Source organism: Miniopterus schreibersii (assembly GCF_964146895.1).
Source record: "Miniopterus schreibersii genome assembly, chromosome: 21".
NCBI classification, from domain to species: domain Eukaryota; kingdom Metazoa; phylum Chordata; class Mammalia; order Chiroptera; family Miniopteridae; genus Miniopterus; species Miniopterus schreibersii.
This window is the reverse complement of record NC_138123.1, coordinates 15,385,286-15,413,001: the sequence shown is the minus strand read 5'-3', so window position 1 is coordinate 15,413,001 and position 27,716 is coordinate 15,385,286. Positions and strand designations below refer to the sequence as shown.

Here is a 27,716-nt window from a genome sequence, read left to right as displayed (position 1 = left end):
TTGAGATCTGAAATTCCATGTGTTCAGCCTGTACCTTTCTCTCCTCTGTAGTGTGTGCGTGGATTCAAATGATGATGCAAAAGCTGTTTTACTAGCTCAGGCGGAATCATTGGAGAATGTTTTCCTCCCAAGCAAATGGCAACATTTAGTACTCACCTACCTACAGCAGCCCCAGGGGAAAAAGAATATGCATGGGGAAATCTCCATATGGGTCTCTGGACAGAGGTATGAAACATTTTTCGTAAATACTTATTGAACTCACAATTTTAAGGTTAGTCTGCTACAGCTTCTAAAACAGATTGCAGAAAACTACAGATAAAATTTACTATATATTAATATAGGAACATAGGTCAGAGTTCAGTATTTCCCTATTTATCACTTCCATACAAAAGTAATTTCCCATAGAAGTAATTGTTGAAAATTAATATGTGGGTTTGAGGGAGCAACACAGAAATCTGGACATTTAGATATTTATGTGGAATATATGTTAGATCAAAGAACTATAGTTTGGTTCTTCAAGCACATATATTATAAAATTAATCCAGAAAGATTATTTAAATTAAGTGACTAATAAGGCTAATACCTAAATTAAAATCAGGGATTCAAAAGAAATTAGGATGACTAAAGAAAAAGAGAAGCTGATATATCAAGTGATAGGATAGTGCCCTAGAAACATACCAGGCGACAGATTCAGGTGTAGGGAGTACTACAGGATGTTTACTGACCAGGAGAATTATGGGTCAAGTTAATAAGAAACATTTTCTGGAATATCTTAATGTAAGGTGTAACCCTGAGAAAGCTACAAGGTATCTTGGATTTGTGAGAGTTGGGAAGTACTTTATTGAACGAAATTCCATGAAAGGGGATACAAATTGGAAACTAGTGTGGCCTGGGAAAGGGTCGAACTGGCTTGGAAGGGAGAGTCTGAGTTGAATAATGAGAAGGAAAAATAAGTGGGCGTGGCCAAGCTGTCTGAATGCTACGATGGGGAGTCTGGACTTAATCGAATGGACCATAAAGCATTGCGTACCAGTTGTGTTGCAGATCTTTTGCTAAGTACTTTATATACATTATCTTCCAGTTCTGTCAAAAACCCCTTGCAAGTAGATTAGACCACAGAAATATAGAATATATCCTTTGCACAAATTAGCCTCTTTTTATTCATTCATGTGTTCATCCAGCACATTTTTTTTTTAATGTCTTTATTGATTTCAGAGAGAGGAAAAGAGAGGGAGAGAGAGAGAAACATCAATGATGAGAGAGTCATTGCTTGATCGGCTGCCTCCTGCACGCCCCCTACTAGGGATCAAACCCAAAACCCAGGCATGTGCCCTTACCGGGAGTTGAACTGCAATCTTCTGGATCACAGGTTGATGCTCAACCGCTGAGCCACGCCTGGCTGGGCTCCAGCACATGTTTCTATGTGTGTACTGAACACATGCTGTTAGCCTGGGTGCAGTGGTAAACAGGGCAGCCATGTGCAGTGCCTTCTGGACCTCACAGTCTAGTGAGGAAGCAGACAATAAGTGAACAGTTAAATGAAAACATACAAATTGTGACAAATACCATGAAGGTAACAAACAGGATCCGAGACAGAAAATATCAGGTCTGCTGCTTCAGAGAGGTGGGTCAGGGAAGGCCTCTCCAGGAACAGATTATTCAGGCTGATGCTGGAGGAGGAGCTGGAGGTGTCATGAGCAGGAGGGAGGCCGAGCATCCAGGTGGAGGAAAGGCCTTTGGAGACTAAAGGAGTGGCTGCAGCACTAGAGGGAGGAGGGGCAGACGGCTGTGATGGCTGTAGGGTAGCTAGTCCAGGTGTCAGCCACAGGAAGGAACAAAATCAAGGGCTTCATTTTGGAAATAAAATCAAGGGCTTCGTTTTGTTTATTCATTAAAATACATGAAAACACACCATTGAAACTTAATTTCTGTATTCTAAATAAATTATTTTCTGAGACATTCTCAGTCTTCACAACTGCCTAAGCCTGAATGGCAGCTGCAGCCAATACTAAATTTGTTTTCAGAAACTTAAGTTGGTTTGACAGGTTAGAGCTGGTGATGTGGCTGTGGGTAGAGGGCCTCTCCCCTGGCCTCTCTCCTCATTTCCTGAACTCTCAGCATGTGCCCGACGCCCTCCCATCAGCACTGCGAGCAGATGCATTGTCCTGTTTTACACGTGAGGCACCTGAGGCCCGGAGTGGAGAAAGTCACTGACCCAAGGTCATGGAACCAGTAAGGGTGCAGCTGAAAGTTGAACCTCGACCCTGACCCCAGAGCGAGCCCACTCGTTTAAACCCTAGCTTTCACTGACCCTACAGCCTTTCGGAAGCAGGCCTGCTGACAGGTATAGGACTCATGAGCTAGTCGGTGGGCATGTTCAGAGAGAGTTCAGTGCTCACTATGGACATTTCTGAGGTTAGTGAGCAGTCTCTTGATTCCCACCCACCATTTTTCACCCGCCCACTTGTGTCTGCATTGCCTCGAAGGAGCTTTTTTGCCATTTGATACAAGTTAATGACTTCATCTGTTAATAGAGCAATGAGCAAGTGACCAAGGACAAATACATTGTTCTGTTGATTAAAATTTGACACTACCTTTATCACTTTCAGAAACATTAGAATAATTTCTACAAATAATACATTTTAAGAGGCCATTTTAATAGTATATAATGACACTGAAAAACAACTTACTAATATTTTATATTAATTTGTTTAATGAAAAGCACACAAATCTCATAGGAATATATGGTATAGTAGAGACTTAGTGTTTGTTGAATTCATCTTGCACTGATCATGCAATGTCTCGTCACCCTTAAAAACTGTATTATCATACTGCCACTAGGGGTCAGTAGTGTCTCAGTCATGGCCATTTATTTGGTGAGCGAGAAAGAGAGAGGCATGTAATGCAAGTTCTCTTTCATGTTGTCATTTAAACATCAATTAAAAAAAGAAGTTATCTCACATATTTCCTTTATTAAAAAGTATTTCTATAAATAGTTAAATTTATGTTAAATATGAAACACAAAGCCTTAGGGAAAGTTTTTAAATAAATATATACCAAAGTGGAATTCCTCTTTAAGAGCTAACCAGATTAGTTTATTCTAAGTCTTTATCTTAGTCACACACTTACCTTCATTATCTTCATAGGGAGTTTAAAACGTTCCTAAAATAGGGGTAGAGCCTGATGATCTGCAGTCTCGACTAGATGAGGAAGCCCTCCCATCATGGGTCTCAACCCATGAGAAAGCCTTAGTTTACCTTTTCCTATAAGGATTCCTGTGAAAACAAGAGACAGTCAAAAGCTCCATAATGACTTAGCATTGAAATAAACAGAAAATGCAAAACAGCACTGGCATTTCCATGGCTGGTCAGAGCAAAACCTGAAGAAGTGATTTTTTCTCTCTGAATAGTCTTTGAAGGCCTCATAGAGGACCTGAGATTTTAGGAATTGTTTACCAAGACATCTTGGTAAAATTCGGGGAAGGTGGTTGGGTTGTACTTGTAAACCAGGAAGGTGCATATGCAGAAGTCACATGACACAGAAAACTTGCATATGTTAGGTCACTTCATCACTTCCTGTGGCCTGGTGCAGGATCCCCAGGCACCTCCGTTCTGCTCCCGTTTCTGGGGCATGTGGACAGCCAGTACCTTTGACCAAGACAACAGAATCAGTTCTCTTTCTCCACTTTACCAACTGTTTGATACTGAACCAAGAAAATTGGTCAAGAATTTCCCATTACTAAGCACTCTTACTTTAAAAATACTTAGTACTTAGTCCTCACTGAAGTAATTGATTTAACTTTGTTTTAATGTAGGAAACCTGATGTTACTTTGGATTTTATGATTCCAAGAAAAACAAGTTTGTCATCTGATAGCAATAAAACATTTTGCATGATCGGCCATTGTTTATCATCCCAAGAAGAGTTTTTGCAGTTGGCTGGAAAATGGGACCTGGGAAATTTACTGCTCTTCAATGGTATACTTTTCCCCTTCAAAGAATTTCCTAATTCTTTCAGTTAACAAGTATTAAACTAAGTAAATTATCCTGGGTGAAACAGTAATCCCTGTTTCTTTACTTGTACTTAATAAGCACTGTATTGCCTAGATTTCAAGATGACTTTTAAAATATTTTAACATTTCTATAATCTAGATGTTTCTTATAATTGAAATATACATGTAATGCAGTGGTGTACTTCCTAGTCACTACCCCCCAAAAGAAGCTTATGTTATGTCAACTTTATTTTGTAATCCTGGAAAATGCAGTATTTTGACAGGTAAACTTAGAATGGTTGTCTCTTTTATAATTTTAGTATAGTCTATAAAAATCCAAAATTTAGAGAAAAATAAAATATATGATTTAAAAAAATACATCACTAAACCTGACACATAGTAGCATCCAGACAGTGTTTATTGAGTAGACGGATGGAAGGAATGAAGATACCGATTCCCCTGTCATTTTAAAGAGGAATTTCCTGAGCTATACTGTTCATTTACTGAAAAACAAAACAAAACAAAACAAGCTCCCGGCCCTGTTTTCTAGTTTAAGGAGCAAATAGAAACTTTATGATGCTATTTTATCAAGAGCTAACTTTCTATATATTAATTCATCATTCATCCATTTGGAAATTGAGGCTTTAATCAATTTTATAAAATATAGTGAACAACTAAAAGAATCTGGCATAAAAAATTCTTGGTTTCTTGTTTTTTGTGGAAAATTCTGGTCAGAATGTTTTAAATAGGTACCTTTGTTTTTTCCCTTTTCAGGAGCTAAGATTGGTTCACAAGAGGCCTTTTATCTATATGCATGTGGACCCAACCATACATCTATAATGCCGTGTAAATACGGCCAGCCTGTGAATGACTACTCCAAATATATTAATAAAGACATTTTGCAGTGTGAACAAATCAGAGAACTTTTTATGACCAAGAAAGATGTGGACATTGGTCTCTTAATTGTAAGTTTTCATTTTATGTTTAACTTTATAGTAACTGTACATGTGTTTGTTTCTTGAATGTGTAACTAGCTGTGAATTAGATTTCTAATGTTTCTCCTTTTTGTTTCTCAACATTTTCTTTCTTTAGAATGTGGTGTTTTTTTCCTGAAAAAAATTAAAATACTTTGACTTCAGAATTTGTTTTCAGGTTTCAAATTTTCATCCCTTTTTCCTTGGAACTGTGTTTACTAAATTTTGTTCAGTTTATATGTATCATTCAAAAAAATGTGTATGATATAGTGAAAATATAACATGTTAGCTTAAAAATATTGCTTATTATAGCTCCTTTCCATATTAATAATAAATGCTAGGTTTTATATTGATTTAATTACATATATTCAGATTTTAGAATATTCTTTTTTTTTTCCAATTTGGGGAGCCCTTTGAGTGTCTTTTAATTAATATATAATTCACATGACTAAAATTCACCCTTTTAAAGTGTACATTTTGTGGGCTTTGGTGTAATTATAAGATTGTGCAACCATCACTAGTCTCTAACTCCAGTGCATGAAGAGCTTGAAGAGAAACCCTATAACCATTAGCAGTCTCCCCCGTTTTTGCCTCCTTCTAGCCCCTGGCAACCACTGATCTTTCTATCTCTCTGGATTTGCCTATTCTGGACATTTCATATAAATGGAATCATATAATATGTGGTCTTTGTTGACTGGCTTCTTTCATTCAGCATGTTTTCAGTGCTCATCCATGTTGTACAGGAATCAGTACTTTATTTTTTATGGTTGAATGATATTCCATTGTATGGATGTAGCATGTTTTCTTTATCCATTCTTTAGATGACGGACATTCTGGGATATTCTTACTCTCACTATTCATATGGCTTCCTTCTCCTCTCTCTCTCTTTCACTCTCTTTTATTGTTGATACTATTACAGATGTCCCCCATTTTTCCCCCTTTGACCCTTCCACCCAGCTCCCCCACCCAGTCTTCACCACATGATTGTCTGTGTCCATGGGCTATGCATATATGCATATGTGTTCTTTGGCTAATCTCTTCAGTCCTCCCCCACCCCCTTGCCCTCTGAAATCTGTCAGTCTCTTCCATGTATCTATGCTTCTGGTCCTATTTTGTTCCTCAGTTTATTTTGTTTATTAGATTCCACATATAAGTGAGATCATGTGATACTTGTCTTTCTCTGACTGGCTTATTCCATTTAGCATAATACTCTCCAGGTTCATCCATGCCGTTGCAAAGAGTAAGAGTTTCTTTTTTATAGCTGCATAGTATTCCATGGTGTAAATGTCCCACAGCTTTTTTATCCACTCATCTACTGATGGGCACTTGGGCTGTTTCCAGATTTTCCAAATCTTGGCTATTGTAAATTGCGCTGCTATGAACATAGGGGTACATATATTATTTCTGATTGGTGTTTCAGAATTCTTAGGATATATTCCCAGAAGTGGGATCTCTGGGTCTAAATTTTTTGAGGAAGCTTCATACTGTTTTCCATAGTGGCTGCACCAGTCTGCATTCCCACCAGCAGTGTACTTGTGTTCCCTTTTCTCCACATCCTCGCCAGCACTTGTTGTTTGTTGATTTATTGTGGCAGGTGTGAGGTAATACTTCGTTGTAATTTTAATTTGCATCTCTCTGATAATTCGTGACATTGAGCATTTTTTTCATGTCTATTGGCCATCTGTGTGTCCTCTTTGGAGAAGTGTCTATTCAGGTCCTTTGCCCATTTATTTTTTAATATAAGTAACAACTAGGAATTTTGCTTTCAAAATATTGCTAACTCTGCTTATAGGGGTCTTTCAGATTGCTTTTTATATATTATTCTAATATTTTATTCTAGCATACACTTTAGGAGCTTGTGAAGGATTTTTTCATTATAGCAGCTAGAAAACTGAGCCTTCATAGTCTTAGAAGATCTACTACAAACTGGTAGACGTGGCCATCTCAAACTGTGTTTCTCTTTGACTTGCTTCTGATGAGAGGTGCACTTATAGGGCAGAGAGATTTACTGAAGGAGGCTACTGTTTTGGAATGTATTTTGTTGTTAATGAGGTGTATATTTCACAATCAAAATAAATTATATATTAAAGCTGTAATATTTGATCAAAGTAAAGAAGAAATTCCTAGTACAGATATTTTGTAAAACATGTGTAAGTCTTGGGCAGTGTTAAATATGTATCTGTGTAAACAGATGTGGATGCGGATGGAAACTGAAGGTCTGAGGTCAGGCCCTGGCAGCGTCATACAACAAAGAACTGCCCCACACTCAGAAAACAAGCCTCAGGGAATCGGGCCTCAACCTGAGCGAGCCTCAGAGTTGCACAGAGGCCTTGTTAGAACATGGGTTGCCGGGCCAGTTTCAGAGTCAGGATGACTGAAGTGTGGCCAAGAATTTGCATTTTTAACGAATTTCCAGGTGGTGCCAATGCAGCTGGTTTGGGACCACACATGAGACTAAGGAGCTCATATAAGCCTTGTTCAAGTGGGAACAACAACTCTCGTTTTTAGTTAATCCATTTGTTTTCACACAGCAAAAAAACTTTTCCTTAATCCTTTTATTTTGCCTCAAAAGAAGATACAATATGTAAGTTGTAAAATTCAACATAAATTATCACAAATTAAAATTCTATGGGTTTTATGTGAAAGTTTTTTAGGAAGCAAATATTTTAGGCCTGATTCAGTAGTTTGGGGTCCTGAGGTCCTGAGTGAGCAGTCAGGCTGCGATGGTGCCTCCTGGCAAGGTGGGGTCAGGTGGGACTTGTTCAGGCATGCTGGCATCCGGTCAGGTTTCTGACAAAAACCACACAGGTATGAAGTTTGCTTTCCCAGCATAATGATCTACAGGAGACGTCATAGTCCGTTTAGCTGGTATATGCAGATATGCTAGATGGTGTGTGATCAAACTGCCCTTACCTCGCCAAGGTTGAAAACGACCGAGGCCCAAGGCCCCAAGGCCTCTGCGAGAAGACACTGGTGGGCAGTTCATGGTTTTCCTAAGCCTGGGCTCCTCCTGGTGCATTCTGCATTTTAAATTTACCAGAATTTTTAAAGTAGTCGCCCCCTTCCCCCATCCACAGTTTCACTTTCTCAGTTTTAGTTACCTACAGTCAGCCCCTGTCCAAAAATATTAAATGGAAAATTCCCAAACTAAACAATTCATAAGTTTTAAATTGCGCCCCATGCTGAGTAGCATGATGAAATCTCTCACAGTCCGGCTCTGTGCTGTCCGGGGGGTGAATCATCCCTCTGCCCAGTGCCTCCGCTATAGATGTTCCCTACAGTTAGTCACCGGGGTGATCATGTCGACTGTCGACTGGACTGTCGCAGTGTTGCAGTGCTGTGTTCACGGCACCCTTATTTTACATAATGATGGCCCCAAACCATTTACATAACTTTCACTGCGGTGTATTGTTATGAGTGTTCTATTTTATTATTAGTTATTGTTAGCCTCTTACTGTGCCTCATTTATAAATTAAACTTTATCATAGGAATGTATGTATAGGAAAAACACAGTGTATATAGGGTTCGGTACTGTGTGTGGATTCAGGCTCCCGCAGGGGGTCCTGGGGTATATCAGTGAGTGGAGGGGTTGACTAGTTAATACAAGCTTGACAGGGAGCCAGAAGCTGATAGAAACTACTCTCTGCAGGGGAGAAATATTGAAAGTTCTATTCAGTTTTAGTTAGGTGGACTGATAGTCTGGGATTTTATTCTAATACAAAGCAATATCTGATCTTAGAGTGGCTTTTATTTTGTTTAATTTTATTAAATTTATTGGGGTGACATTGGTTAATAAAATTATATACATTTCAAGTATAATTCTATAATATATCGCCTGTATATTGCATGTGTGTAGAGTCACTTTTAAATTCAAGCCCATGAGCAAATTGAAAGGAAAATATTGAGTACATTGGTCCCATCTCATAGGGTTGTAAAGACCAGTTAATATTTATGTTCCTAGAACAGTGCCTGGCATGTAATGGGTGTGGTATAAGAGTTAGCTGTTGTTAATGGTAATAGTAAGTATAACTTATGTTTATTTAAAACAATCAAAGCTGGAACCTCTCAGCTTCACTGTGGTTTATACTGTTGATCACTGCTAAATGCACATCTGTTCCTCTGGGGAGTCACCTTACGGCTCGTGTCCACCTTTGTGTAGTGTAGCATCCGTCTCTTTTAAAATGAAGAAAAAGATTTAGGTGTCTTTTTACTTTGGAGTATTTGCTTGTAGTCGATAACTTTTTGAACTTTATCTCATTACTGAGGGGAAATATTTGTGTTTCAGGAAAGCCTTTCTGTTGTTTATACAACGTGCTGTCCTGCTCAGTACACCATCTATGAGCCGGTTATTAGACTTAAAGGTCAAGTGAAGGCCCAGCTCTCTCAGAGACCCTTCAGCTCAAAAGATGTGCAGAGCATCTCATTGGAATTTCATCATCTAAAGAATCTCCAGCCTACTGAATGTAAAACTATCCAAGGCATTCTGCACGAGATCGGGGGAACTGGGATATTCGTTTTTCTCTTTGCTAGGGTAAGAGTCATTGCTTTTAATTTTATCTAAAGAAAAACTTTTTATTATTGATAAATTTTAGGGTTTCTTTTTTATTACAAAAAAGCTATACATCAATTTTTAAGATAAAAAAAATCGCATGCCTTGGCCAGTGTGGCTCAGTTGATTGAGCGTTGTCCCATGCACCAGAAGGTCACCAGTTCGATTCCCGGTCAGGGCATATACCCAGGTTGTGGGTTTGATCCCTGATTGGGGTGTGTACAGGGGGCAGCTGATTGAAGTTTCTCTCTCACATTGATGTTTTTTTCTCTCTCCCCCTCTCCCCCTTCCTCCCTCTCTAAAATCAATAAAAACATATTTTAAAAAAAATCACATATTTAAAGTGTCATCAAGCGTTCTGCCACAGATGTTTAAAGTTTCTTTTAATTCATGAAGATTTTAGGAGTTTTCTTTTATCTCGAAATGTAATTAGAACCCTTAACTGTTAAATTATAAGACTGAAATTGCCTGTAAGAAAAGAATGAATGCTGCAGTGACAGTATAGCGTGTGCTTTAAGGTTTATGAAATGTTTTCTCCTTGAAGTTTCCAGCTGTACAGGGAAAAACAAGGGTCAACAAATAAGTATAAAAACAATTTAATTTATTTGGGTTTGAAATGTTTTTTTAAAGAGGAGAAATATAAGAAGTTTAACTCCTGCTATGAGTACAATTATATTAACCTAAATTGTTTAATTTTCTGTTTCATTCCATTATTTGGGGGCAGGCGAGCACCTTTCCTGACATGGTGAGGCAGTCAGTGCATGGACTGTTTCAGGGGTGGTTGAGATCCAGAGTAGGGGATGCAGACGCTGTCACTTTGCTGTGAACCATCTACTTCCTGGGACTCGTATCCTTGTTAATGAAAGCGGCCCTGAGCACCTTCATTTTCAGAATCATATCCCTAAGTATAACTTCCGCACATTTTCACAGTCTCCCTACCTGGCTTCCTTTCTTTAATGGAACCACTTTTGATAATTTTGCAGTAAGGGACATATCAGTGTTGTTGTTATTACTGTTATAATAAATATTCTGCTAGCATTTGGCTCACCATACCCTAAGCTGTCTTTTCTTTCCCTCCTCTGCCTTTTTCAAACCTTTTTTTTTTTTTTTGCTTTGAATATCTAGTTGAAGATTCCCCTAGTGTTTTAAAAGTAAAAGCTCTTCATTTAGCTCCAGATCATTTTGTGATCTTCTTTTATAGCTTGTACAATTTCAAAATGTGTACTCTTAGTTCTTCCTCTTTTGTCAAGTTATTGAATGTAATTTTGTTACGGTCACTGCTACTCAGTGACTAGATCCTTAGAGAAAATGGTTAATTTTTTATCTCACATATATTTAAGACTTCAAAGTATGTTTTCACATTTAAAGCTTAGAAACACTGTTCTGTATCTTTCCTCCTCCCCTACAAAAATGAAAGTCAGCCTCCTTAAAATCCTTACTGCATAGACCAGCTTTTAAGCCTAATCTCCACCATTCAGCAAAATCGGCAACCTGCTGCGTCCTAGATGAGCTGAAAACTTCCAGTTTAGACTTTTACCTTCCTTCTCCCGACTGTCTCCCACCTGCAGCCACCCACCTATCCCTGCTTTCCAGGACTTTGCTCTTTCCAGGCCATCTTCTCTTTTGTAAGCGTCCTTGTGTGCCCTGGAGGAATTTATAGCGTCTCATTCTCCTTTGCTTTTTATCCTGATGGTGTATGTTTCTCACATGGAGTAATTGTGAGAAAGTGTCGGCTGAATTGACAGACAAGGCACAATCCATGGCCTCTGTACATACGTCTCTTTAGACTGAACAGTGTGCCCACGGAGGCAGGTGTCATGCCTTTACTCCTCTTTATCGCACAGCACCAGCCAGAGCCTGTTTGTTGACTGGCTCATCAGCAAAAATCTGAGGCATTTTGCTGACATTTTATATCAGTAATAAAATGCTACTGACTTTTAAGGTTGTTAATTTTATTTTAGTTCATTTATTATTTTAGAGACTGAAGAGCATGGGGGTTGTCTTTCAGTTTTGTTTATTTATAATTCTTAAATAATTACAGGGTGCGAGCAATAAAAAATAAACTTTCAAATGAAACTGGTGGATTGATTACCTAATGGTAGATAATCACACGTTACATTTTTACTCTCAACAAATCAAGAAAACATACCCCCCTTTTTTTTTTAGGTTGTGGAACTCAGTGATTGTGAAGAAACTCAAGCATTAGCACTGAGAGTTATACTGTCATTAATTAAATACAACCAGCAGAGAATACATGAGTTAGGAAATTGTGACGGGCTTTCCATGATTCATCAGGTGTTGATCAAGCAGAAATGCGCTGTTGGCTTTCATATGTTGAAGGTACGTCCTCATGAAGTTTATTCTCATAGCTTCACGTGCAGTGTGCTGCTTTCTCCATTAAGTGAAGGAGTCACAACAGTGTAAATTTAATGAAGCTACAGTACTCTTCTGGTTTTTCCCATCATTTAAATAATTACATTTTTATTTTATTTAAAACATTTTAGAAGAGTAAGAGAGAAAAACTAGTAGAATTTTAGGCCCGGATGAGCCCAGAGATGTCTCCTAGGCTGGCACCTCATCCTCTGAGACCCTCAGAGACACTGTTGCTTCGGCTTCCACAGTTCTTCAGATGCCTCATGCTAAGCATTTCCGTGAGGTCACACTGCTGTAGGGCTTGTTCTAAAGCCATATTGGCTCTTACTACGATCCAGCTGTCATCACATATTTAAATACCTTTCTAGCTAAAAGCAGTTAGCAACCTTGTGAAAGCATTTCTTTCCGAGGGCCTAGCACTAAAACAAGCCCCTGGCCCTCCCTGTGCCCCAGCTCCCAAACCCTGGGAACTGTCGAGGTCTGAACACTCGTGGCATGAATCCTGACCTTTTGGGGAAAGGTTTGTAGCCTAACAGATTTTAATTTTAAAAATAAAAACGGAATGTGGTTTACTTTACCCAGATTTGAAACTGAGTAATCATGTACAAATATTTAGAAGTTTGTGTTTTTCTAATTATTAGAATCGTTTTGCAAAGGAAATTAAAGGTACTCTGTGAGGTCAACTGATTCACCAGCTCTCCTTTGAGTTCACTGTTACAATGGCTGAGATTGGAAGATTCATGTTTCTGTTGAATTTGAGAATGAATCGATTATTAACGCATCTTGTGTTGATGCTGATTTTCCATAGACCCTTCTCGAAGGTTGCTGTGGTGAAGATATCCTTCAGAACAACGAGAATGGAGAGTTTAAGGTAGATGTGGAGTCTAAAGCCATAATCCAAGATGTTAAACTGCTCGAGGAGCTATTGCTTGACTGGAAGATATGGAACAAAGCAGAGGCATGTACTTATTTTTTATGACATTTAAGCATACTGTACAGTGTTGACTGCATACACTTTGTCCCACAGCATGTCTCTAGAACCTTCTCATGTTGCTTGACGAACCTGTGCCCATTGAACACTAACTCCCCATTTCTCCTTTCCTCTAGTCCCTGGCAACTACCATTCTACTTTCTGTTTCTATGAGTTTCATTACTTTAGATGCTTCATTTTGTGACTGGTTTGCCTCACTTAGCATTATGTCCTCAAGGTTCATCTATGTTGTAGCATATGACAAGATTTCTTCCCTTTGTAAGAATGGAAAGTGTTCCATTGTGTGTATACACCGCGTTTCCTTTATCCATTCACCTGTCAGGAACATTTGGGCTGCTTCCACATCTTGACTGTTGTGCATAATGCTGCAGTGTACATGGGTGTGCAAATGTCTCTTCAGGATTCTGTTTTGTTCTTTTGAATATGTAAACCCAGAAGTGGGATTGCTGAATCATATAGTGGTCTATTTTAATTTTGTGAGGCATCTTCGTACTATTTTCTGTAAGAGCTGCATTATTTTACCATCCCACCAACAATGTGCAAGGGTTCCACTTTCTCTCCATCCTGCCAACAATTGTGATCTTCTGTTTTTGTTTTTGATAGTAGCCGTTTTTTTGGGTGTGAGGTGACATCTTATTTTGGTTTCGATTTTCATTCCCTGATAATTAGTAATGATGAGCATCTTTTCATGTACCTGTTGGCCATTTGTATGTATTTTTTTGTAAAGATGTCCACTCGAGTCCTTTGCTCATTTTTTTAATTGGATTATTTGATTTTTTTGGTTATTGGATTTGGGGAGTTCTTTATATATTCTGGATATTAATCCCTTATCTGGTATATGGTTTTGAAATATTTTCTCCCATTCCTAGGTTGCCGGTTTTTTTGTTTTGCTCTGTTTCCTTTTTGTTTTGTTTTGTTAATCCTTACCCATCCAGAGAGCAGAAGGGAGTGAGAGAAGGAGGGGCGGAGAGAGACAGAGAGACAGAGAGAGAGAGAGAAACAAGAACACGCATGTGACACATTGATTGGTTGCCTCCTGCACATGCCCTGACCGGGGCAGGGGATGGAACCTGCAACCCAGGTACAGGAATTGAACCCGAGACCCTTTGGTGTGAGGGCCATTGCTCTAAGCACTGAGCCACTCCCGCCAGGACCCTAGGTTGCCTTTTCACTCTGTTGATTGTTTCCTTTGCTGCACAGAGAGCTGTGTACTTTTAAATATTCATCTAATCATTCTCCTGGAGACCAGAACAAATTACTGCTTCAATACTGGATACTTTGAGAGGAGAATTTTAAGGCACCTTAAAAGGATGAACTACTGTTTGAAGAGGCACAGTGTATAATTGTGCAGAGAATTCTATTATTTGGGCTTAGAAGTAAATTAATCCAAAAATGCAGAATTTTCACATTGTCAGTGACTTTTTTCAATTTAGTACAATTTGTTCTAAAAGTATTTGATTAAATGCTGTATACACAAATTAGCATTGAAGTTTATACATTTTTAATAATGCTTTTTGAAATAAATTGTCAATTACATTGAAAGGTGTTTCTCTATATTGAGTAAGTTTCAAGATAGTTCACTTTTTAAAAATCTATCCATCCTTTAATGCCACAGGAAGGTTACTGCTCTAAAGCACCTAATGCCATATTGCATCCAGTGTAAGTGTGTAGGACTGATACATCGACAGCAAAATAGCCTGGGAATGAAGATGGACTTTCGGACAGGTTTAATCTTTGACCTGGATTCTTACACAGTGGGGAACTGACATATGCCTGCCTTCAAGAAAGTGCACAGCATGTTCTTCAGCAGCCCTGGGCTAACTGGTGTGTGTGTTTATTTATACAGCCAGGTGTTTGGGAAACTCTGCTAGCGGCTCTGGAAGTGCTCATCCGAGCAGACCACCTCCAGCAGATGTTCAACATTAAGCAGTTACTGAAAGCGCGAGTCGTTCATCACTTTCTACTGACTTGTCAGGTTTTGCAGGTACTTTCCATGTAGTTTCACTTGGGGAGATACTTTTGCAGTTACTTCTGTTTAATAACTCAGTATTATGGACTTAAATTTTTGTCAGTGGAATTTTTCTCTTTTCCTGCCCCCCCCCAATCCCTTTTTTCAGCAAATAGTTTAAGAGTTTTTCAACCCCTGCCTCTTACAGCTTCATCTTCACACTGTCCTTGTACCTAACTCAGTTACAAAAGAGTAACAACTACTGAATTTCTGAGATGTTTCTTTATGTTTCAGATGATAATAATTGTGTAGTCTCTTGACCATGGACAACAGTGAAAGTTTAACTTGTTTGAGGCACGATCACCGATCACTGCTAACCAGTCCTCCTTCCACGTTCTTTACATGACAAGTACAGCCTGCCCTTCCCCCTTTCTCCCCTCGCTCTCTGCACACACACGATTTGTTAGCTTTACGTTGATTATGACATCATGGTTTATTTCCCTCTGTAGACCTCCTGAGGGCAGGGGTAATGTTTTTGTTGATCACATGGTAACCACAGTGCCTGGCACATACAGGTTTACAGTTGTAAGTACGAGAAACACAGAGTTTATTCTTGTATTACTATGTATTAATTACTGTACTCTCCATACGAACAACTATAAACCTACTTTTGCCACGCCCAGTATTTAGTGAATGAATGGATCCTAAAAAAAACCCAAAAACACTTTCTTGTTGTTCTCAGCCCCTGTGTAAATGAGACTGCTGTCTTCAGGCCTGTGATACAGCTCTCGAACGCCCCTTGTTTACTGAACCTTTTATGATATTTGTACATCAGTAGTCCTCTAAGTGACTTGCTTTGTATATCCACCTAGAAACTTGGCCGTTTTTCAGCGAGTTTGTCTGACAGTGTGAAGTTGATATTCAGTCTTTCCATTTCAGACAGTAACACATAAATTTAGACATTTCAGCATATAATCTCACTTCCATATTGTTTCTAAAATGCTAGAAAAATCCAGATGCCAGTCCTTTTCCTGAAAAGTGTGTTTCTTTACCTTCCTTCATTCAAAGAGTCTGTTATCAAATTGACATTTATTAAGAATAGCTTTATGTCGGGTGCTGTGGGGTGTATATGAAGAAGTGAACTGAGTCATTGCCTTTAAGGTATCTCAGTATTGAAGGAGCGTAACAATGGTGGCATATTGGACGTGAGGCAGTTCCTTTGGTTCATGAGTGGAGTGTAGAGACCTGGCCCTGGGTGATGAGAATGGACTGTAAAACGAGGACAAATACATAGAAGCTGCAGGAGACCCAAATCTATCATGTAAAATTTCCCACTGGGAGACTGGAGGAATGATAGCACCATCCAAGAAAGAAGAATGAAACATGCCATTTTGTCATTTATACCCTCTGCATTTGAGATTACAGTGGATGTCCAGTGGCAGTGACCACCAGGCACTGAGATGGGCAGGGTTGGAAGTGGGGAGAGGACTGGAGCAAGGTTGGGATGGGTCTGCACTAGCAAAGAGCGAAGCTGTGGGGTAGAAAGGCACTAAATATAAACAAGTGTAGTGAGAGGTCCTGCCCCTCAGGAAACACCCATTTCAGGGTGTGAAGGACACAGGAGCTATAGAAAGAGATGGAGAAAGAGTCCTTGAGAGAGAACCTGCCTGGAAAGAGGTGGTTTCTACACCAAATAATGGAGAAAGTTCAAAGAACAAGTAGACATGAGGGGCCGTCGGCTTGGCTGTGCTGAGTGGCTGGCAGGGTTTCAGGTGAAGATGAGCCTGATGTCTGGGACTTAAGGAGGCGTGTGCAGTGGAATCATGGGAGGTGGTGAGAATAAATGATGACTGAAAGGTCCAGCAGCAAAAGGAAAGAGAAACAATATTAATGAAAGGGTCTCAATAGGTCAAGTTCAGGGATTTTTTTTTTAAATGAAATAGGATACTAGTGACTGTTCGTAAGGAGTCAGTAGAGAGGGCAGGATTGAAGAAACATAGGCTGGGATGGACTCAGGCATGAATGACGAAGGTTGTGACTAGGAGATTTGGGGCAGTAGAAGGGCACGATTTAGAGCAAGGGCAGCTGGTTGTAGCAGAAATAACACTGCACTGGAAATCAGGAGACCTGGAGGCCTGAGTTCTGCTGGCGTGGCCACTGGCAGCTGTGATGCCTTGGCAGGGGGTTTTGTGCTTCTTCCATAGACTCAGGCTGAACTGTTTCAAAGTTACCAGGTAGATCTCAGGTTTCTGATTTAGCAGGATGCGGAGTGAGTGTTGAGGAGTGGGTGTTGAGATACATGTTTGGGTTTGGGAGAGGGAAGGTGAGGATGTGTAACTCCCATAGCCTTCCATCTAGAGCTGCTGCCCACTGGGGAGGAAGAATTTAGAGTATAATTGATTTATACTCATCTTTACTTTTAGTAATTACCTGGCAGTTTGCCAGATCCCATTATTCCGGCAGCAGGCGACACAGCAGGAAGATGGCAGAGGTCTGAGTCTGAGTCATGTTTTCTGTGTGGTTTAAGTTGTCGGATACATAACCACTCTGAGCCTTCATGTTCCAGAAATCAGGGATCAAACCTCTCAGAGTTGCTGTGAAAAAGTGCTTTATAAACTGGGCATGCTGTGTGAATGTCATTAGTTTTGTCTACCAAAAATGTTCCCTCAGATTCTGTAGTAGCAGAAGTGGTGATGACAGCAGTGACAGGAGTACCGGCGGTAGTAACATTTGCATGTGAGGCACTGTTCTGAGAGCTTACATCATTTATTCTTCATACAGCCCGTAGAGTAACACTAGGATCACGGTGTTCCCGTGTGATACTGTGAGGCTTGGAGTTAGTAACTGTCCAGGGCCATGCAGCTAGTGAGCGGAGGAGCCAGGATGCAAACCTTGGCAGATTGAATCCTGCGTGGCAACACTGGAAGACAGCTTAGTTAGGATAAGTGGGCTAGAATTAAATTGCCATTGGTTTTAGTGAGTTGTTTTTTTTAATAATCTTTTCTTTTTAATCCTTTCCCAAGGATATTTTTTCCATTACTTTTCAGAGAGAGTGGAAGGGGGAGAGAGAGAGAGAAACATCGATGTGAGAGAGACACAATGATTAGTTGCCTCTGGAATGCTCCCCGACTGGGGCTGGGGATCAAGCCTGCAACTGAGTTAAGTGCCCTTGGCTGGAATCAAACCTGAGACCCTACAGTCCGTGGGCTGACTCTCTAACCACTGAGCAAAACCATCCAGGGCTTAAAGAGTTTTTAATAGCGGAAGTCCTTGAATCGAGAAATAGCAACTCAGTGTAATGGTGAATGTGGTCAGACTGGAGAAGCAAATCGGCACAGCTCTGTCATAAAAGGACTGTCTAGCTTAAATGAAAAATGTTAATTAAGTCGATAGTTCTCTTTCAATCTATGGAGAGTCTGATTCTGGTTTTTCAGGAACACAAGGAGGGGCAGCTTACATCCATGTCCCGAGAGGTCTGCAGATCATTTGTGAAAATCATAGCAGAAGTCCTTGGATCTCCTCCAGATTTGGAATTATTGACAGTTATCTTCAATTTCCTGTTAGCAGTTCACCCTCCTACTAATACTTACGTTTGCCACAACCCCACAAACTTCTACTTTTCTTTGCACATAGGTGAGTATAATCATTTTTGTTAGGTCTCAGCTGTCTCCATTCTCGTGTTTTCTTCTCACTTCATCCCGTTTGTTTGCTATTCATTGGGTGGCCTGTGTAATAGAAATTGCCCTAATTGCATACCACAGTTGGGGCAGGGCAGAGGGCTCTGAAATGAACCAGACATGGTCTCTGCCTTCAGAGAGCTTAAACACCAAGAGGAGAGAGGAGACATAACTCAGATAACCACAGTAGGAAACAGACTTGGTAAGTACCTAATAGATACAACAGAAGAACTGACTGGATCTTGGAGGAGTGAGGTTCCATCTGACAGCTGTGGAAAGAGAAGATTTAATAGCTTACATATCTGACACTGAGGAATTTAGGTAGAATTTGATAGGTGATTGCAGAATTAGCATTCCAGGTGAAGAGAATGATGTAAAGGGAGGAAAAATAGAAATAAGAAATAAAGAATAATGAATGTTACCTAAGTAAAGAGGATCTATAAGGAGTAGTGAGAAATAATATAAATATAGTTTGGGACCATCATTTATTTTTTCTCTAATTGAGTCCCTGGATGTAAGAATTTGAACTTGTAGTGTTCTAGTTAGGGGTCATTGAAGGGTTTGTGTGTTGTGTCTCTTTGTTTTAAGCAAAGAGATGTGTGGTTTAAGTAAATTATTGCAATAAAATTCAGGAGGGAGAAACTACCTCCATAGAAGTGGGTCGAAGTTCTTAGATGAGACCCCTGAAGAAAAGTGGAGAGAGCGAGAAGGAAACAGAAGCTAAGGATAGAACTGTTGGTAATAATGCTGTTGAGAGAGCAGTGAGAAAGAGTCATCGGTGTAAGAGAAAGATGAACTAGTCAGACTTCTAAGGAACTAGTAAAATGTAATGTGGCGAGAAAGCCAGCAAGACCACACCTATGAGAAAGCTAGATAGTACCTTAGGAAAATGGTTGTAAAACAGCCATTGAAGGAATGTAATATTCAGCAGCAGTAAAAATCCAAGTGAAGTGAGCAGCGTGACTTTGTGTTAGGTTCAGCACACATTTAGTGATTAAAGTACCATCATGATCTTGGGAGCAGGGTAATTGCAAAGATGAGTAAAATATGGTCTCCTCCCTTAAGGAGATTACAGCCTGAAAGAGGGGGGAGAGACATAAACAGATAGTTACACTGTGTGGAAAGCACAGTGATACAAACATTTTGTTCTCTGGTAACAGAGAGCATGGTGAGGGGATGTTTCCTGAGGAGGTGATGCCTGCTCTGAGTCTTAAAGGGCAATTAGGAGTTGAAGAGAAGGGCTGCCCAGGCAGAGCAAACAGCTTGACAGGGAGCTGTGAGAACTAGGAGTTGCTAAAGTGTAATGGAAGAAAACAGGCTGGAAATGGGCCTGGGGACAGATCCTGGAGATTCTTGTAGATAAGCTGCTTGTCCCAGAGTGGTGAGGAGGCAGCAGAGAGGCGCTGGAGGGTTTTAAGCAGGGACTGACTTTGCTAGAATACTGGTAGCCATGAGGATTTGAAGATGACCACATGTCCATCACAAGAACCGTTCAGAATCTGTGACAATAATCCAGGTCGGAGGTGGTAAGAGCCTGTACTATAGGACTGCAGGGGATGAGAGGAGCTCAGGAAACAGGGAATCCAGTCAGTAGAGCCTGGAACCTGACTTGTGGGTGAAGGAAGGTCGTGGCCCAAGGTGGCCCCAAGTCTCTGCATGGAAAATGGGTGTTTCCCCAAACCAGGGAACAGAGCAGGAGTGACTTTAGGGCAGAGAGACAGTTCAGGTTTAGATTCGTTGCATTTGTATTGCATTGAAGAAATGAAGCAGTTGAATTTGTAAGTATGAAGTTCAGGAAGGAAGATTAAGCTGTAGGCTTCAATTTTGGAGTCGTTTTGGACCTTGAAGGAGACATAAAAATATAAGACAGTCCTTTCCTCAGGGAATGAAGAGGAGGGCAGCTCCTCAGAGAAGCCAGATCAACATAAAATAAGCAGGTAGCTCTTCAGCTGTAGGATGACTAAGTATGGCAGGAACCCAAGGACAGTGGTCCACAAAAGCTTAGAGCGAGGTGGCTGGCACCCAGCTCAGATGTGATCAGTATGAAGTACGCCACAGTTTTCTCTTTGAGCACCTTCTGTTCTGGAAGAATTTGTATTTGATGATCTGCTTTGAAAGTTACATTTTTGTTTTATCCTTTTTTAAAGTTTTACTGTCTCAAAAATTTTTTTTATTCTAGATGGCAAGATCTTCCGGGAGAAGGTGGAGTCGATCGTGCACCTGCGGCGCTCCAGCAGCGCAGGAAGGGCTGCCCCCAGGCCCGCGCTGAGGGCAGCCGGCCAGTCGGGCTTCACTGCTGCGCCTGAAGGTAGGATGGTGCACGTGAGAGCACAGCCTCCCCCCCGTTCCGGTCGTGGCGAGAGACTCGGGTGTCTGCATCAGCATTGCAGCCCGGCCTGACGCCCAGGCTAAGCAAGGGGAAGGTCAAACTCAGACGTTTCGGAGTCTGTGTAAGGGATCCATTTCTCTGCGTTGTGGTATCGGTGACTCCCAGTCTAGCAGGAGATGCTCAGGAGAACTTAGGGAACCGATGGGGCTTGCGCTGTCCTGTTCTGCAGCTCTCTGTCCCTCTAACCCTGGTCATTTGTCTTTAAGCTTCTGGTTTATTTCCCACCATCTTCAGAGCTCTGTTTGGCCTACTTTCTCCTTCCTACCTGAACTCAACATTCTAAGTAACTTCACTGGCCATGTGAGTGGCCATCAGCACTCCAGCCTCGTGGTCATTGACTCAGGTGACCTTCCCCTCAGCTTTGCCTGCCAGTATGCGTGCATCTGTCCTGGTCTTCAGCAGCAGCAGGAGTGCTCCCCACCTTGGAGACTTGTGTCCCACTCCTCAGTAGCAGGCTCCTGTCTTCTGGCTCCTCCATCCGTCCCAAGTCCCCGTCTGCCTGTTTTCCTCCTCCAGCCTAGATCCCTTAGCCAGTATTTTTCTCAACACTGTCTTCAGTTTCCTTGTCCTAGGCGTTTTTGGCATTTTTGACCTGAAAAACCCTACCCTTGCCTCAATCTAACCATCCTCACACTGCCAAAAGCTGCTAGAGAAAGTCATTGCTGTGGATTCCTGCCATTACAAGTCTCCAACTGTCACTGGCCTTCATGCTGGCTGCCCTATAATTCTGTATTTCAGAATTAATTCCCTCTTCTGCCTTCATAGCAAGTATGTTCAAGTCTGTAAGCTTACAGTCTTTGCTACCTTCCAGTTTACTCCTAACAGACTACCTCATCTCTGCTGTCATAGAGAAGAAGTTGGGGTGTGTCCTGGTTGTGCACTGGCCAGTGTCACCCTTTCCTGATGCTGGCCTGTCCCACGCTGAGGTGTTGCTGTGCTGTCAGCCCCACAGTCTTGTCTCAGGCCGCACTACAGGCTGTTAAACTCTGCAGGCAAGATAGGGCTATGGCAGATAGGACGAGATAGAAGGCCCTGATCTCCAGTTCCACTGCTCTCCCAGGGCATTTCCATTCTTCTTGACATATTTTATGGCCTTTTATTATACTATTTTAAGGCCATGTTTTAATTAATTTTATAGCAAATGCCTATTTTTAAAAATAATTATGCATCATTCTGAAACGTTTTCAAATATAGTCATTTTACCAGCTCTTTGGAACAGAATCGTTTAGCCCTCTGGCCAAAATCCAGAAATAACTAGGAGAAACTTCTGAGCTGTGAAGCTATTTTATTACCACAAAGTCTATGCCCTAAAGCAATACATTCAGTGCCTATTCATTCTTTATGAGGGCTTTTCAAGTTTTAGCATGCAAAAAAATCAGCTAGAGAGCATGTTAAAATGCATATCCCTGCCCCCCCCCCCCCCCAATACATTCTGGTTCAGTAGACCCAGGGTGGAACCTGAGGATGTGCATTCCTAACAGTCACATAGGTGGCGCTGATTCCAGTTTCTGGTCCGTAGACCACACCATATAGCATTCACCAATATCTCCTGCACTTAGAATGAGTGATATTTCTGGTCTCCAACATAGAATATTAGAAGCAGCAAATTGGAGAGCTATAGCAAGAAGGGAAAAAATTATTGCTTCTCACCAAGAGTAGCAAGGAGTGACTACAGAAATGGAGGAGAGAAAGACTTATGTTAGTCTAGTCATAATGACAATAATACGACTATTACTGCCATTTATCAAGCACTTATTCCTTGCTGGCCACTATGCTCTGCACACTGCAAATATGACCTCACTTTTGCTTAAAGCAACCTTCAGAGTTGATAATTCTAAGCCCTCATTTTAGATGTGCAGAAACCAGCATTCATAGAATTAAATGGTTTACCCAAGGCCCCATAATAACATAGCTATCACTTGATTCCAGTTACAGCTGCAAAGTCTGCTCTTTCCACTGTCTCAGACTGCGCTCTGGTGACTGCAGGGAAATGAAGTTTTACTTAACTTCACTACAATAGAATCATGAGTCCTAATGATTTTGAAGCATTCAATTAATATTGTATTTTGTTAAGAAGGTGGGATAAGACATTTGTGGAAGACTTTAATAAAAATAATTAAAAGAAAAATAGTTCAGATACTCAAGAGCTTTAAACAGTTACTAAGAGCACTGACCTATATGGGTTCTTGACCATTGCTGGGTGAGCGAGCTATTGCCATGGCTGTGGCTGATAGCGCAGAAGGGAAGTGCTCCCCTTCACAGGTTTTTGGTAATGTTTTCCGTCCACTCTTACCAGGAAACAGTTCCTCCAGTGGCCTTCCACCGCAGACAGCTGCTGGCCTGCGGCGCTCCAGAAGCCTGCCGGCACTTCCTACCTCTTTAATGCCACCTCGAAAACTGACGGGCAGCTCGGACTGTGGCATTGACAAGGTACAGGGTACGGTGGATCATTGCGTTGCACCCCAGCCTGAGGAATGGAGTCCTCCGGGCAGTTCAGAGTCACTGAAAAAAGGCGAAGAAGATGCAGTCATCAGCAGCTGTGAGTCTGCAAAAGCTGTTTGTGAAATGGAACCTGTCCTCTCAGGACAAGCCTCCATCAGTGGAGGCCCCAGAGGAACACTGGAGTTTCCAGTGGTCAAAGTAGATCAGAAAGAGTTGGAAGCAGAACCCAGTGCAGATGGCGACAGCCCTGGGGACGAGTCCTGCCCACGCCGCCCTGATTACCTGAAGGGACTGGCCTCATTCCAGCGCAGCCACAGCACCATCGCAAGCCTGGGGCTGGCGTTTCCTTCCCAGAACGGAGCAGCAGTGGTGCGCCGCTGGCCAAGTCTTGTTGACAGGAACACCGAGGAATGGGAAACCTTTGCCTGTTCTCCTGGGTATGAGCCCTACAGCCGAATTGCCACTGCTCACAGGTACACTTTTTTGCATGCCCCCCTTCCACATGGTTTACTGTTCTTTTAAGAATTCTACATGTCTAGAAATGGCTTCATTATGTCACTTCTTACAATAAAACATACATTAATGACAAACAGAAAGATACCTTTCTCCTTGTTTTAATACCAGGTAATATTGAATTCCATATTCAGCCAAACACTAAACCATAAATAGCTCTCAAAGAAATCAAGCTTGTGGTTTATTTAATTCTTTATGGTTATTAGAGAAAAAGTATTCAGTTCAGGGAGATTATGAGGTTTATCATTGTTTCCAAAACCACCTCAAGTAGCACGGTCCAATGAAGCCATGTGTGATGATGGAAATGTCTCACCTGTGCTGCCCAACAGAGCAGACCCTGGCCATGTGCCTGCTGAGCACCTGAACTGTGGTCAGTGCAAAGGCAGAGCTGGACTTTTTATCTAAATCTAAATAGTTCAGTAGCACATGTGGTGAGTGACTGCAGGATTGGACTTCACAGGCATAGAATAAAATAAGTGTTTAGGAGACTGTATACCTAAAAAATACCGGAGACAAAAACTGATGGCAAGTTTGTGAATCATAGTTAAGTCAGGAAACATTTTAAATTTTGACATTTTGACATTTGGTTTCACATGTTAAAATTATTACTGCAGCCCAGCTGGCATGGCTTAGCAGTTGAGCGTCGACCTATGATCCAGGCAATTGCTGTTCAATTCCCGGTCAGCTCACGTGCCTGGGTTGCAGGCTCGACCCCCAGCAGGGGGCGTGCAGGAGACAGTGATTAATGACTTTCTCATCATTGATGTTTCTGTCTCTCTCTCCCTTTCCCTTCCTCTCTCTGAAGTCAATAAAAACATTTAAAAAAACATTATTACTGTACATAGTCATGCACAGCATCATGACTTTTTAGTCACTAAGGGACTACATGTACGATGGTAGTGTCCCCTCTAGCAGAAGTGAGCAGGAGGCTGCACTGCCCAGGGTGTGGGAGTGCACTCTGTGACCACACTGGGATGGAATCACCTGATGACGCCTTTCTCAGAATGCTCTCCACCTGGTACGCACTCATGGCTATGCTCATCACAGTTCTTAAGGGATTCATCGCGTGCTTTTCTCCTGGATGTTGTCAGTAAGAGGGCCTGGGTCTGTTTCAGGGTTGCTGAAGACTGCCTGGTTCCCATATGCTGCGGGTTATATGAGCTCCTCAGTGGCGTCCTCCTCATCCTGCCTGACGCTATGCTTGACGATGTGATGGACAAGCTTATTCAGGCCGAGGTGCTGCTGGTCCTGGTGAACCACCCCTCGCCTGCGATACAGCAGGGGGTCATTAAGGTAAGGACAGGTGCTGGGTGTGGCTTTAATTCAGAAAAATACTTGGGTGATTTATGATCTGAATACATATACATGTTAAAGTAAACCTAAAGCTTTATTTTATACTTTGGAATAATGAGCTGTTGTAGTGCCTTACCTCTTACTCGTATTTTCATGTGCATTGTCATGTAATTTTGACCCCTCCTCCAGAGGCTCAGGTTTTAGACATTTACTTCAGGTTTCCACTCAGATGTCATCTCTCAGAGGCCATCCCTGAGCACCTTCTGAAGAGTTTCCCTCCAGCCCTGTTCCTCACTATATCATGGCATCCTGGTTGTCTACCTTTTTGATTTATGAATCTCCCACACTGAAATAAAAGCTCCATGAGGGTAGGCATCTAGTGTCTGGTATATAATAGGTACTAAATAAATAGCTATGAATAAACATGTAGATGTAGAATATTATGTAACCACTTGTAATTCAACCCACTATTTATTGAGCTTCCATTTCACGTGCAAAACACTGGGCTAGTTGCTATGTGGTTGGTAAGGGGATAATACAAGCCCATACATTCAGGGACTTTATAGTCTAGGGAGGGAGAGACACACATGCCCAACTAAGTAAACATAAACTTCTATGGCGAGTGCTTCACTGGCGGTATTACTAATGAGGAGCAGGGGCATAGGAAAGCAGTGAATTCTGATGGGGGAACCAGGGACAGATTTGTGCAGAAGGAATTCTGCTGTGAACTTAGAAAGCTTTTTAAGTGGGGCAGTGAACAGATGCGTGTTCGAAAAGAGGCATCTGTCACCACTATAAGGGAGTTGCTGCAGGGGAGAGGTGCAGTGTTCTCTGAGAGACAGGACCAGCACAGCAGGCCAGGGGAGAAGTGACGAGTTCCTGGTCTGGGGAAGTGAGAGTTCAAAGGATGGACGGATCGGAGAGACACTGACCAGAATGGAGGAGTGGTACCTTTATAATTACACATTGGAGTCGGGACAAGAAAAGATTAGTCCTGAAGTCTAGGAGGATGGTGCTCCTGTGCTCTGAGGATGGAACCCTGGAAATGAGTTTGGAAGGAAAAATAGCTAATTTGGTTTTACACATTATGTTTAAGATGCTAGGGTGGAAACATAGGCCTGTGCTTAGGATAAACAGTCTGTCAAGATGTCTAGAAACAGAGGTCTAGGTCAGACACACACACACACACACACACACACACGCGTGCGCGCTTGTAGAGAGAGTGTAGAACTGTGTTGACTGGATTTCTTCCTTCAGAATTAGGCACAAATATTCTACATATACTTGACTAAGTCTGCCAGTCCACTAGGTGGCATGTTCAGCTAAAAAGCTGGCTCTCCCATCACAGAAGTATTAAGGTCTCCAAGATAGAGTCCTGATTAGCATTCTGTAGTAAGTCAGAGACAAAGTATTTTGTTTTGCTATGGAGGTGGCATTTTTTGGAGCTTTCTATGTTCTACATACATGAAATTAAACAATAACTTTCAAATACAAGTATAATTAACTGTCTGATTTGTATACATTATATAAAATTTTAATACATTATCTAAATTATTTTAATTTTTCCTTAGCTTTTAGATGCATATTTTAATAGAGCATCTAAGGAACAAAAAGATAAATTTCTGAAGAATCGTGGCTTTTCCTTGCTAGCCAACCAGTTGTATCTTCACCAGGGAACTCAGGAGGTGTTAGAATGCTTCATAGAAATGTTCTTTGGTCGACATATTGGCCCTGATGAAGAGTAAGTGGGTTCTTCCCTCCACCATACGTGAGGATCTTTTTGTCTTAAATGTAAAATTTAAGAAACTGACTCTTAACAAAAGTATTGGTCACTTTTAGAAAAAATCTGCTAGAAGTCATTTTCCAGGTGAATCAATTTATTATTTTCCATGACTATCAAGTCTTTCTAATATAACTTACCCCTTTGTATTTCATTCACTAGCTAGTGACTAGAAATGTAAATGCTGTATAAATGAAAGAGAGAGTGAAGATTAGGCGTCTAGTATTAACATGAGCAGGTTACTAAACAGAAGGGTGACCCGTATGTTCTCAGCAACAGATTGCATGAGTGGTCCATGGAGAAGCCCCTCTCTCCCATGCAAGCCTTCAGGTCGTCTGGGGAAGAGCCAGTCCCTCACCTGGAATTCCTGGTGTACTGATGGCTGAGCTCTGGTCCTAGGACAATGCTGAAGGATTAGCGAAAATGAAAGAATATTTCCTCCCAAACCAGAAGTTTGGCAGGAAAGTTAAACTGTTACATTTGTCTGTGATAGATAGAGATGATTGTCTCATTACTATTATTATTATTAAGTGTCTCCAGCTTATTATTAAGTAGACCAATTCAGACCTTGAGGATTTATCGCAGTCACGACAGCAGTACTTTCATTTGCATAGAGCTTTTGGCTCTTTCAAAGCCATCCTGCATTATCTCATTTGATTCTCACAACAACCTTGAGAAAAAATAGGGCAGATATCCCACCCATATTTGACACATTGGAAAATAAGGCACAAAAGGCTTGAATAGTCTCCCTCCATGACAGAGGCAGATAGTATCCGGACTAGAGATCAAGCCCTTTGC

The 27,716-nt window shown here is 41.2% G+C and overlaps 1 protein-coding gene across 1 annotated transcript in view; it reads left to right on the top strand.

Moving 5' to 3' along the window:
- The window catches only part of LYST (lysosomal trafficking regulator), a 162,893-nt gene that overhangs the window by 64,823 nt on the left and 70,354 nt on the right, over nt 1-27,716 (top strand). Inside the window, exons 14-25 of the mRNA XM_081124037.1 lie at nt 52-225; nt 3,815-3,975; nt 4,764-4,954; nt 9,249-9,494; nt 11,679-11,852; nt 12,694-12,843; nt 14,723-14,860; nt 18,259-18,457; nt 20,681-20,809; nt 23,187-23,805; nt 24,961-25,138; nt 26,710-26,879. Coding sequence (XP_080980163.1) covers nt 52-225; nt 3,815-3,975; nt 4,764-4,954; nt 9,249-9,494; nt 11,679-11,852; nt 12,694-12,843; nt 14,723-14,860; nt 18,259-18,457; nt 20,681-20,809; nt 23,187-23,805; nt 24,961-25,138; nt 26,710-26,879 — 2,529 coding nt within the window. The remainder of the gene's footprint in view (nt 1-51; nt 226-3,814; nt 3,976-4,763; nt 4,955-9,248; nt 9,495-11,678; nt 11,853-12,693; nt 12,844-14,722; nt 14,861-18,258; nt 18,458-20,680; nt 20,810-23,186; nt 23,806-24,960; nt 25,139-26,709; nt 26,880-27,716) is intronic.